General features: G+C 63.9%; 1 protein-coding gene across 4 annotated transcripts in view; it reads left to right on the top strand.

Annotated features, from left to right (window-relative positions):
- Positions 1-4,653: 4,653 nt before the first annotated feature.
- HEPHL1 (hephaestin like 1) overlaps positions 4,654-12,252 on the top strand; it is a 40,816-nt gene continuing 33,217 nt past the window's right edge. For 3 of the 4 annotated variants that reach the window (XM_060179675.1, XM_016187129.2, XM_060179676.1), the window contains exons 1-2: positions 4,778-5,127; positions 11,342-11,586. In XM_060179675.1, coding sequence (XP_060035658.1) covers positions 4,955-5,127; positions 11,342-11,586 — 418 coding nt within the window. In that variant the 5' untranslated portion in view covers positions 4,778-4,954. Of the gene's footprint in view, positions 4,746-4,777; positions 5,128-11,341; positions 11,587-12,252 lie in introns of those variants that run through there. The other variant, XM_060179674.1, reaches the window with a different exon arrangement.

The following is a 12,252-nucleotide window of genomic DNA, read 5'->3' as shown; positions in this document are numbered from 1 at the left end:
GGTTATCGCTGGGGCTTGGTGCCTGCACCATGAATCCATATTGTTGTGGTGGTTTTTATTATTGTTGTTGTTATTGATACCTTTTTTTTATTTAAGAAAGGAGACATTAACAAAACCGTAGGATAGGAGGGGTGCAACTCCACACAATTCCCACCACCCAATCTCCATATCCCATCCCCTCCCCTGATAGCTTTCCCATCCTCTATCCCTCTGGGAGCATGGACCCAGGGTCATTGTGGGTTGCAGAAGGTGGAAGGTCTGGCTTCTGTAATTGCTTCCTCGCTGAACATGGGCATTGACAGGTGGATCCATACTCCCAGTCTGCCTCTCTCTTTCCCTAGTGGGGTGGGTCTCTGGGGAAGCAGAGCTCCAGGACACATTGGTGGGGTCGTCAGTCCCGGGAAGTTTGGTCGGCATCATGCTGGCATCCAGAACCTGGTGGCTGAAAAGAGAGTTAACATACGAAGCCAAACAAATTGTTGAACAATTATGGACCTAAAGGCTGGAATAGTGCAGATGAAGTGTTGGGGGGTACTCACTGCAGACTATTGTGTACTTATGCTTTCGGGTATATATTTTGCCCTGGTTTGTGCATACGTGTGAACATATGCTCTATCTCAGGGGACCTGGTCTATATCTAGGTTTTGGGACTTTGTTAGGAAGTGAACCACCTGGGATGGAATTAGAGAATACTATGAAAGGAAAGGTCTCACCCAAGTGATGAAGCTGAAGGGTTGTCATTCCACACCTGAAATCTCTGGACACAGTCTGAAGTGAAGCATGCTGGAGTGGCACTCATTGCGTTGATATTGATGTCATTATTGTTGGGTAGGACAGAGAGAAATGGAGGGGGGGGGAAGACAGAGAGGGGCAGAGAGGAGCAGAGAAAGATAGACACCTGCAGACCTGCTTCACCACCTGTGAAGCAACTCCCCTGCAGGTGGGGAGCTGGGGGCTCAAACCAGGATCCTTACACCGGTCCTTGCGCTTTGCACCACGTGCACTTAACCCGCTGCGCCACCGCCCATCCCCCAAGAGCACCCTCTCAAAGTGCATTGCTCGGCCCCACAGAGAATGAAGGGTCTGGGGGCGCTACACCCACTGTTCCTGGCTGAGGCAGCGGGCTTTGAATGTGGGGCACGGCTGGCCTCGCAGGTGCGGCCAGTCACGGAACTGCCTGGCCCGCTAGTGGATGGAGTGTGTGGGCTCTGGTTCCTCTCTCCTTAATCAGCTCACTTCTTGAGGAAATGTCGGTGTGGGTAGTCCAGCGGGGTACAGTCTCACATCTCCCCTGACAGGGCTCAGTGCACCTCACCCTCAACACCAGGACACCGGCCCAGCCCGTCCCCTCCCCTCTTTGAGTCCTAGACCTACGGAGACAGTCTGCACAGCTCACCTGCACCCTCGCTTTGTGTCTGAATCCCACCCGTGAGTGACAGTGCCCACAACTCTTCCTTCTCCTGCTCACTTAGCGTGACGTCCCCCCTCATCTTATCCATGTGACAGCAGGGGAGAAGTATCTTGTTTGTTCATTTGTTTGTTCACCAGAGCCCTGCTCAGCCCTGGCTGATGGTGGTGCTGGGGCTTGAACCTGGGACCTTGGAGCCTCAGGCAGGAGCCTTCTGTGTCACCCACCACCACACCGTCTCCCAGCCTCTCGTCTCTGCCTCTCCTTGCAGATGAATAGCACAGCTTCCCCTTGGCTTGTCCGAGCTGGGCTGTTGGTAGCAGCACTGCTGTGAGGTAGGTGGGCGTAGGCGGTGCCTGTGTCTTGTGTGTGAGTCTCAGGGTGGGCTGGCAGCTCGAGGGTGGCTCCACCTGTGGGGGTCTGTGGAGTCTCCAGACGGTTGTCCCCAGGGGCTGGACCACCCTCCATCCCCACAGACAATGCGGAAGGCTTCTTCCTCTCTCCTCACCCCACTGCCAGCACCTGCTGCTTGGCCCTGTTGATTTGGGCCCTTCTCACAGGAAGGGGTCTCCATCCTCTCTCACAGGGGAGCCAGGCAGCACCAGAAAGGGTTCAGGAGTAACGACGGGGAGACCCAGGGTCCTACCCACAGTGCATACTCGTGCATGCGTGCACTCACACACACTCAAGCATAGTCACGTACACTCACACACATACGCGTCCACGCCACAGTGTGCACACAGACTCACATATGCTTACTCCATGCACACACACATGTGCACGTGCTCTGGGCTGGGAGGAGAGCGGCCCAGTGTTGTCCTGGGTCCTGGCTTCTCGGGCAGAGTGCCTGGGACCCTGGTCTCAGGCCTCCTTCCTGCCCTCGGGCACACAGTGCTGTTCCAGCCTGGCGGGTGGCCAGGCACCTCTGGGCTGTGCATCGTGCCAGGGCCTCCAGCACTGTGCCCCCTGGCAGGGCTGGGGTCTCTGTGCGGTGGGAGCAGGCTGGTCCTGAGTATTGTCAGCCCTCAGCGCAGCATGACCAGCAGGGTGGAGGCCCAGCCACCAGAGAGCACAACCAGATCAGAGCTGGAGTGGGCCCCTGGGTCCCGGCCAGGCAGGTACCCAGCTGGGCGACCCCGTGCAGGCCAAGTGAGGTGGCACAGCCACTTGGGGGGGGGGCATGGGGTAGGCTCTGACCACTGGTCTTCCTGGGGTTGGGTGATGGCACTGGGTGGAGCTTCCACATGCTCTTTTGCATGAATTGCATGAATGCCTCCAGGCCCCCAGCCCGACCCCTCTTGGGTGTGTCCTTGTCCTTAATGTTCGGGGCTCCAGCAGGCCGGGCTCGCTTCGTGACGGTAGACAGAGACTCGAGGACACACAGCTGGGCAGAGAAGCTGCATTTCTTTATTCACGAGCAACGATTCAAAAACTAACCTAAACTAAGCACCACACAGATCTGTCCTGCATCTTTTTCCTCCGGCGGCAGCGGCAAGAACTCTCCAAGTCCGTAGGGGCAGGGGGCGGGGAGAAGGGGGCATGCGCGCGCTTTCCTAGCAGGGGCCAAACCACGATCTCCCAGAGGTGGGGGGGGGGGGGGCGAGACCAAACCGATGTGAAGCATAGCAACATGTCCTGATGGCCCTTCCTCTGTGGTCTTTCCTGTCACTCAGCCATGGCCAGGTCGGGCTCCCACCCCCCTGAAGCCTTGGCTACTGCCTGTCCCTCTCCTCCGCCTGCCCCCACCCCCAGACACAGAGTACCCCTCCAGCAAGCGGCACTCATAGCTCAGCAGCGCTCACCCACGGGCCCAAAGGTGGGTGAACTATTTCCCTCTGCCCACTCGGGCTGCACTGATAGCCATCCCATCCCACTGGCCTCTGAAGATCTCCACTTGCTGGAGGAAGCTCGTCCCGGGCCAGCCCCTCAGTGTGCTCTGTAGTGCCAGCCCGGGGCTGCTTCCCAGAGAGCACACAGGGCGGCTTTGTCCCAGCACCCTGGACTCCAGGAACTGTCAGCCCGGCTCCTCGGGCCAAGCTCACGCTCAATTCTTCCTCATGGGTGGCCGTCTGCCTGCCACACGGAGCCGCACACCAGCTTAGAGGAGACTGGAGCTGAGGTCGGGCTGAGGCTGGGACCCATTTCCTGCACCCACAGACTCCTCTGCTCCCAGGGCATCGTGCTCTCGAGAGGAGGGATGCCAAGGCGTGACCATGCTGGTGCTCCTGGGCCAGCTGGGAGGACTTCGTGGGTAGCGCTCCTGTGTTGGGAGTGGCTGGACCACCGTGCTCTGCCAGAATGCGTCTACTGGCCCTAAACCTTATTTATTTTTATTATTGAAATAGACTCTCTTTCAGAGCAGTTTCAGGTCCATGGCAGTTCTGAGCTGGAGAGAGCCCCTGCACCCCCTGTGTGTCCCCACTGCACACAGGCTCCCCCTCCACCTTCCCTGCAGAGGGACACGGGACACAGAGGTGGTCCCCCACATCCAAGCTCACGCTGGGTTCGGGTGCTGCCCCTGCCGTGGGTGGATGAATGCACCCTCCTTGTACTGTTCAGGAGTGCTCCCCGAGCCGCTGGGAACTGCGGCCAATCCTGAGATCCTGAGTCTCTCCATAGTCCCTCGTCCCTGCCTCCAGACCCAGCTGGGGGCCCTAGACCAAGGGGTGCAAACGCAGGACTGGCCACACTCCCCTCTCCTCCAAAACACTCAGCTGGGTCAGAGCACCACCTGGGTCAGAGCACCCACCTTTGGCCAGAGAATCCACCTGGGTCAGAGCACCACCAGGGCCAGAGCACCCACATTTGGCCAGAGCACCCACCTGGGTCAGAGCACCACCAGGGTCAGAGCACCCACCTTTGGCCAGAGCACCCACCTGGGTCAGAGCACCACCAGGGTCAGAGCACCCACCTTTGGCCAGAGCACCCACCTGGGTCAGAGCACCCACCTGGGTCAGAGCACCGGCCTGGGGGCCCGACCACTCTGCAGGGTCTGGGAGCAGGGATTCTGGTCACAGAGTGGACTTGTCCTCCCATTTACATGTGTCCTCGCACCCAAGGTCCCTGCCCCCCTTGTGGCTGCGGCTCGTGGCTGAGGCGGCGCTGCTGGGGTGGGGGCGAGAGTTGGGGTGGGGTGTGGCCCGTGGGGCCCGTGGGGCTCGTAAGCTTCCCGTGTGGTGAGCTTACGAGGGAGCCTCTGTTTGATGTCGCCTCGTAAAGTCGGGCACGGCGAGGGCGCTTGCGTCACCCCTGCCGTCCCGACAGAGACGCCGGCTTCCGTTCCCTAACTCACTCACTCATTCGATAGCTCTGGGCACTCTTCCTGGTGCTTAGCTGGGTGTGTGTTCCTGGAGCAGGTGTGGAGGGGAGACGGGGCGCAGGGGTCCTTCTCCACCGGTCCCTGCAGACGGCAGCACACAGGACTGTCACTGGGGCGCCCCACACGGGCTCTCCTCCCACACGTCCAGCCTCCAGTGACGGGAGGAGGAGCTGGGCCCCCGCACTGATTTATAGCTCTGCCGGCAGGCTCGGTGCTGGGACACGCCAATGCCGGGGACGCCGCGGGCTGCCTGCACCCTGTTGCTCTCACTGCTGCTGGGCTGCGCCGGGCCGGCGGGCGCCACCACCAGAACCTATCACATTGGCGTCGTGGAAGAGTACTGGGACTACGTGCCCCAGGGCAAGAATGTCATCACTGGGACCAGCTTTGCAGAGGACAAGTGAGTGAGAGGGGGCTGGGGCCTGGGCTGGGGTGGGGGTGGGGGTCAGGGGTCAGGAGCCAGGGTCAGAGCTGAGGGCCAGGGCCAGGCTGTCTAGTGTGACTGGGGTGGGGGCTGAGGCTATCACTCCTGAGTGAGCACAGTGGGGGCAGCCGTGAGAAGGCTGAAGAATGTGAAGAATGCCGTCGCGGTCCCCATCCGTCGCGGTCCCCATCCGGTGGGTGCTGGTGGAGAGGCCACTGTAGCCTGTTTGGCAGGCTTCCCAGGGAGACGTGCTCCCAGTGCCCTGTGCCCACACGGGCTCCTGCCACAGCGCTCCCCCACGCGGCAGCTCGTGCTGACACGGTGCCGGGAGGGCCCGCACTAGGTTTTGTCCTGTCTAGTGGACATGGCTTGGCCCTGGGGCTTGCTCAGGCTTCACCATGCATGTCCCCACTGTGGGGAGTTTGAGAACCGGCAGAGCTGCCTCCGCTCAGAGCCTCTGGGGGGTCACCACCACCTCCTAAAGATAGGCCGGTGGCTCGGAACCGGGAGCAGCCAGGTCTGCGTCTCCGGGCCAGCCCAGCCCCCGCCGTGGGCACGGCAGAAGCCCAGACAGACGCAGGGGCTCTTCTCACCGGGGGTGGTGCTCAGACAGCCAGGTGTGGGTGCCCCAGTTTGTCTTGGGAAGCCTGGTTACCCCACTTCAGCCTCCACCTGGGCCGGCTCCCCACATCCCCACTCCTCACCCCCGTAGCCACCCCAGATGAGGGCTGGTGACAGGCCGCTGCAGACCGCAGACACCCCAGACAGAGCTCTGTGTCGGGGGCTCCATGGGCAGCCTGTGCCCTGCACTGCAGCTGTGTGTGTCCAGGCTCCTCTACAGGGCGGCTGCAGGGCCTTCCCACAGTACCCCAGGTTGGCCATGGGCTCACAGACACACACCCCCCCGGCTGCAGGGCCCCTCCCCACAGTACCCCAGGTTGGCCATGGGCTCACAGACACACACCCCCCGGCTGCAGGGCCCCTCCCCACAGTACCCCCAGGTAGGCCATGGGCTCACAGACACACACCCCCATCCGAGCTGCTCTGGCTGCCCCACTGAAGTCCTATCTGTTCCCCCCATGTGAGAGCGGGAGCCAGAGCCCACCTGGGCACATGTGGCTGGGACTGAAGCAGGAGCCCTGGGCCTGCTGAGTGGGTCCATCTGCTGCCCCCACCCCCAGCCAGTGTGGTCACCCCTCCCAGAGCAGGGCCTGGGCCCAGCCAGCCCAAGCTCACGGACGACCAGGTGAAAGGCCGCCCCACTCACCCAGCTTTGCCGGCACAGCCCACATTTCTCACCGCAAAGCCTGGCTTCGTTGTTTGTCTTGCAGAAGTGACCCTGTCCCACTGGGAAGGGCAAGATCCCAGTAGTAAGAACTTTCCTGAAATCCCTCATTTTACCAGAGGCAGGTTTAGGTCCCCTCGTCACACTGAGCGCCCAGGCCTCAGTGACTAAGCAGGCTCCTGGGTCACAACTGGTGGTGACGGTGCCACAGGGGGCAGGCCGGAGGGGAGGGGGGCAGGGAGCTGGCTGGGCTGGGTGTGCCATGAGGCGAGTGCTGGTGCTCCTGCAGCAGGCAGTCTCTGGCGGCCTTGCCCTGGGTATCCCGGAAGCAGCCTTGAGGCCCCATCACCTGGGAAGTGACGTTCCAAGGTGTCAGGAGCCAGGCTTGAGGCTGAGTCCAAGCACCTTGCCAGCTGCCCTGTAGGAATTTCTGAGTCTGGGGACAAGAGAGCTTCCAGGCCAGTAGGGGAGAGAAGGCTTGTCATGCCCACACAGGGAGCTGGCAGGCCTGGGAGGGAGCTGCTTTCCCCTGCAGCGCCCCAGCCTCCTCTCCCCTTCCCCTCCCCTCCCCCCTCCTCTCCCCTCCTCTTCCCTCCTCTTCCCTCCTCTTCCCTCTTGAGCTGAAGTGTGAGGTGCAGGTGAGCACAGGATGAGGTGGGGTGTGTAAAGGTCATTCACGAGGGAGAGAGCCGGAGCTCCACTCTGGTGCAGGCAGTGCCAGAGTCCCTCCCAACCCACCAGCCACCAGCACCTCATCGTGTTCAGTGGGCCCGGCCCAACCTGCAGGCCTCATCCAAGCTGTGAGGGAGAGGAGGTGGTAGGCCTGGACGACCGTCCGTCCAGCTCTACACGCCCTTCCTGCCCACCTGCCCCCCTGCTCCCACCATGGGTTCCTAGGCCAGCCGTGTGAGGAGCCGCCGCTCAGGGTCGGGGGGCTTCTGGCGGGCCGGCAACAGTGAGGGGCCCCTAGGCAGGCGTGGGCCCCCGGCAGGGCTGGTGCGTGCATGTGACTGCCCCCAGGGGGCTGGCGGGCGCAGACAAGGTTTGCCGGTAGCCGCGGTGTGGGCCTAGCCCTCCCAGATGGAAAATGATCAGTGTGAGGGGTGTGGCGGAATGCAGGGCTCTGCCCCACCCGCGCCAGGAGCACAGCCTCCCTTGCCACCGCCCCGCTGGTCTCTGCGCCCGCCTCCCGCGGCCGCCCGCGACTCTGAGGGGCTCGAGTCTCCGCCCTCATTGTTGCACGAGGGGGAGAGAGGCTGTGGGGCCACGCCAGCACCTGGCGGCTGCGGTAGTACTAGGGCCCGCGTGCTCCGTGCAGCTCTGCGTGGGGGCACAGGAGCCCAGTGTCCTGGGCCAGCTCTGTACCCGGGTCCGGGGGACTGCTGTGCCAGCCTGACCCCGTGCCCTGGGGGCTGAGCTGTCCCAGGGTGTCAGAGCCAGGCATCATCTCTGGGGGCAAGTCCTGCAGGGTGTGTGTGTGCGTGTTTCTGTGTGTGCCCAAGCCTGAAACACGGCCCAGTCAGTGACGCCACTGCACTGCCACCTCCTCTGAACCCTGACAGGACAAGCACCAGCCCTTGCAGGCGTCTGCCCACCTCACCCATGTCCGCTGACAAATGGCTTGTGGTGACTCAGCTCACTCTGCCCCCACTTCTGCCAGCAGGTCCCTGGGCACTTGTGCTCAGCTGAAATGCTAAGCAGGTCTGCACCCACACACCAGCCTCTACATGACCAGGCTGACCCCACCCCTGCCCTCTGTCCTGACCAGGATGCACCTCTACTCCTGCCCTCTCCCTGACCAGGCTGCACCCCCACCCCTGCCCTCTCCCTGACAAGGCTGCACCCCCACCCCTGCCCTCTCCCTGACCAGGCTGCACCCCCACCCCTGCCTCTCCCCTGACCAGCTGCACCCCCACCCCTGCCCTCTCCCTGACCAGGCTGCACCCCCACCCCTGCCCTCTCCCTGACCAGGCTGCACCCCCACCCCTGCCCTCTCCCCTGACCAGGCTGCACCCCCACCACTGCCCTCTCCCCTGACCAGGCTGCACCCCCACCCCTGCCCTCTCCCCAGACCAGGCTGCACCCCCACCCCTGCCCTCTCCCCAGACCAGGCTGCACCCCCACCCCTGCCCTCTCCCCAGACCAGGCTGCACCCCCACCCCTGCCTCTCCCCTGACCAGGCTGCACCCCCACCACTGCCCTCTCCCCTGACCAGGCTGCACCCCCACCCCTGCCCTCTCCCCAGACCAGGCTGCACCCCCACCCCTGCCCTCTCCCAGACCAGGCTGCACCCCCACCCCTGCCTCTCCCCTGACCAGGCTGCACCTGGCCCTGCACTGTGCTGGCCTGGCTGTCGGGGCTCCTGTCTCAAGTGCAGAGCCTGGACACTTGTGGGTCCCAGGGCCTCTGCAGTCTGAACCTGTCTTCCTCCTCTCTTGAAGGGTCAGTCTACACTGGTCTGGAGGCTGCTGGTTTCTGGAGGCTGGTCTCCTGCATGGGGACTGAGAGTGGCCTATTGATTTCTGGGGGGCCTCTTGGTGGGGATGGCAGGACCCACCTGCTTCTACTCTGAATGCATGCTGTGGGGTCTCCCCCACCTGCCCAGCCTACACAGTTTCTCCCTGGAGAACTTGGGGAGGGGATGACTGAGTGGTGGGTGACTGGCTGCGTGTGGCCAGGGAATGGGTCCCCTCCCTGTCCCAGACCCACACTGGCCAGCACCCTGGGCCCTCTGGGTCTGCACAGACCAGGGAGCAGGCAGGGAGGGTGTGGGGACCCGGAGTGAGCAAGGACCCTCTGAGCTCCTCAGAGGAGCTGGGAGGGAGGGTGTGGGTGCTGCTCCAGCAGGACTGGGGGTGCACCCTGGGGTCCCATGCCTGCTGGTGGTCATCCCCGAGGCTTCCCCGCCTCCCTCGGGGCCTGGGGGATCAATACCCATTGTGAGCACTGGCGTTTGGTCACCCACTGAGGATGGTGCTGGGGCCTGGACCCAGGACAGTGTCATCATCCCCAGGGCCCAGGTCGCTGGGCTGTATCTGTCCCTCTGTCCCTCTGACGCCCTCCTACACACACAGCCTCTACTCCTCTTCTCTCTACCTTGCCAAGGCCTCCAGCAGGGCTGCACCCCAACATCATGCCCCCCCTTTGTGGAGACCTCAGACTGTGCTCCCATTCCATAGACAGTCCTTCCCCCTGACCATCCATTTGCATCTCCCCAGGTGTCCTGTGCAGCCTGCTCCCACCCCTCTCCTTCCTCCTGCTCCCCCGTGCTCACACATGCTGCCCATGCACCCCGGGCCCCAGGAGCCATGTCTGAGCAGTGACCTCCAGGGGGAGCACAGGGTGCAGCACTGCCCATCCCTCCCCAGCGGCAGCCATCAGTGGAGCCAGGAACCTTTTGCTAAGGGACACAGAGCATCTGGAAGGAGTGGGGAAGACTCACCAAGGGCCTGGGATGCAGGGGGGGCCTGGTCAGCGGAGGGCTGTGAGGTGTGAGGGAGCCACCCAGGACCAGGTGCAGCCTGGTCAGGGAGAGGGCAGGGGTGGGGGTGCAGCCTGGTCATGGAGAGGGCAGGGGTGGGGTTGCAGCCTGGTCTGGGGAGAGGGCAGGGGTGGGGGTGCAGCTGGTCAGGGAGAGGGCAGGGGTGGGGTTGCAGCCTGGTCAGGGAGAGGGCAGGGGTGGGGTTGCAGCCTGGTCAGGGAGAGGGCAGGGGTGGGGGTGCAGCCTGGTCAGGGAGAGAGCAGGGGTGGGGGTGCAGCCTGCTCTGGGGAGCAGGGACACAGAGCATCTGGAAGGAGTGGGGAAGACTCACCAAGGGCCTGGGATGCAGGGGGGGCCTGGTCAGCGGAGGGCTGTGAGGTGTGAGGGAGCCACCCAGGACCAGGTGCAGCCTGGTCAGGGAGAGGGCAGGGGTGGGGGTGCAGCCTGGTCATGGAGAGGGCAGGGGTGGGGTTGCAGCCTGGTCTGGGGAGAGGGCAGGGGTGGGGGTGCAGCTGGTCAGGGAGAGGGCAGGGGTGGGGTTGCAGCCTTGTCAGGGAGAGGGCAGGGGTGGGGTTGCAGCCTGGTCAGGGAGAGGGCAGGGGTGGGGGTGCAGCCTGGTCAGGGAGAGGGCAGGGGTGGGGGTGCAGCCTGGTCAGGGAGAGAGCAGGGGTGGGGTGCAGCCTGCTCAGGGGAGAGGGCAGGGGTGGGGGTGCAGCCTGGTCAGGGAGAGGGCAGGGGTGGGGGTGCAGCCTGGTCAGGGAGAGGGCAGGGGTGGGGGTACAGCCTGGTCAGGGAGAGGGCAGGGGTGGGGGTGCAGCCTGGTCAGGGAGAGAGCAGGGGTGGGGGTGCAGCCTGCTCAGGGGAGAGGGCAGTGGTGGGGGTGCAGCCTGGTCAGGGAGAGGGCAGGGGTGGGGGTGCAGCCTGGTCAGGGAGAGGGCAGGGGTGGGGTTGCAGCCTGGTCAGGGAGAGGGCAGGGGTGGGGGTGCAGCCTGGTCTGGGGAGAGGGCAAGGGTGGGGGTGTAGCCTGGTCAGGGAGAGAGCAGGGGTGGGGGTGCAGCCTGCTCTGGGGAGAGGGCAGGGGTGGGTGTGCAGCCTGGTCAGGGAGAGGGCAGGGGTGGGGGTGCAGCCTGGTCAGGGAGAGGGCCGGGGTGGGGGTGCAGCCTGGTCAGGGAGAGGGCAGGGGTGGGGGTGTGGCTGGTCAGGGTGATGGCAGGGGTGGGGGTGCAGCCCGGTGGAGTGGGGCTGGGGCATGCTGCAGCCTGGTCAGGGGGAGACATGGATGGTGCACATCCAGGACCAGAATGGCAGGCAGAGAGTCTTGGGGGAGTGTCCCTGCCTGGTGTGCGCTGAGCCCCTCACAGCCCCATGGAGGTGCTAGGGTCCCCAGCCGCCAGCTACTCTGAGGTCCATCCCTCTCCCTACAGGCTGGCCACCTTGTTTCTGGAGCGAGGGCCCAACCGGATAGGCGGGCTGTACAAGAAGGCCGTGTACAGGCTGTACACGGATGCCACCTACAGCACAGAGCTGCCCAAGCCGGCCTGGCTGGGCTTCCTGGGCCCCGTGCTGAGGGCCGAGGTGGGTGATGTGGTGGTCGTCCACCTGAAGAACTTCGCCTCACGCCCCTACTCCCTGCACCCGCACGGCGTGTTCTACGACAAGGACTCGGAGGGTAAGTGGGTCGGTGGGGGCCTGGGGCGTCAGGACCCCTCCCGTGGGGCCCACCCCAGCCCAGCCCTCTACAAGGCTGCGCCCATTGGTGTGTCTGGGGGATCGGGGCCGGCTGGGTTCTGCCGGGGCCTGTGTGTGGGTGCCCTGGTGGGTGCCTGGGCCGTGGTGCCCACGCAGCTGGCGCGAGTGTCCTTGGGGCTTCCTGTCCACTGCGTTATGGAGCAAGCTGAAGGCCCTTCTGGGAGAGGCCGGTCCGCGGCAGGAGGGGAGGAAGGGTGGAGCGCGCCTCACGCCACGCACCACAGCAGGCAGACCGCACAGATGGCAGAGGCGCCATGCACCTGGGCAGGGCTGTTTAGCCCTGAGCTGGACCTCTCAGCCGCACTGCTGCAGCCGGGCGGGCCGGGCCCTCGCACACCTCAGCACACGGCTTCTTTCTGCTGTGCGGGGGTGGGGCACAGGCCTCACCCGGAGGACATGCTGCGCTGCCAGCCCACCTCGCTCCCCCACCCGTGCTTTATCCCTGGGCAGAGGGAGAGAGAACAAAATGCCACCCGCCATCCAAAGGGCTCCTTGTGGTAGGGTTTTGCTTTATTTCATTATTTATTTTTTTTGAGAGAGAGACAGAAAGATAGACATGGAGGGTGAGTGAACAAGAGGAAGAGAA

This window comes from Erinaceus europaeus, chromosome 20, assembly GCF_950295315.1.
Source record: "Erinaceus europaeus chromosome 20, mEriEur2.1, whole genome shotgun sequence".
Lineage (NCBI taxonomy): Eukaryota > Metazoa > Chordata > Mammalia > Eulipotyphla > Erinaceidae > Erinaceus > Erinaceus europaeus.
This window is presented reverse-complemented; position numbering and strand designations above follow the sequence as displayed.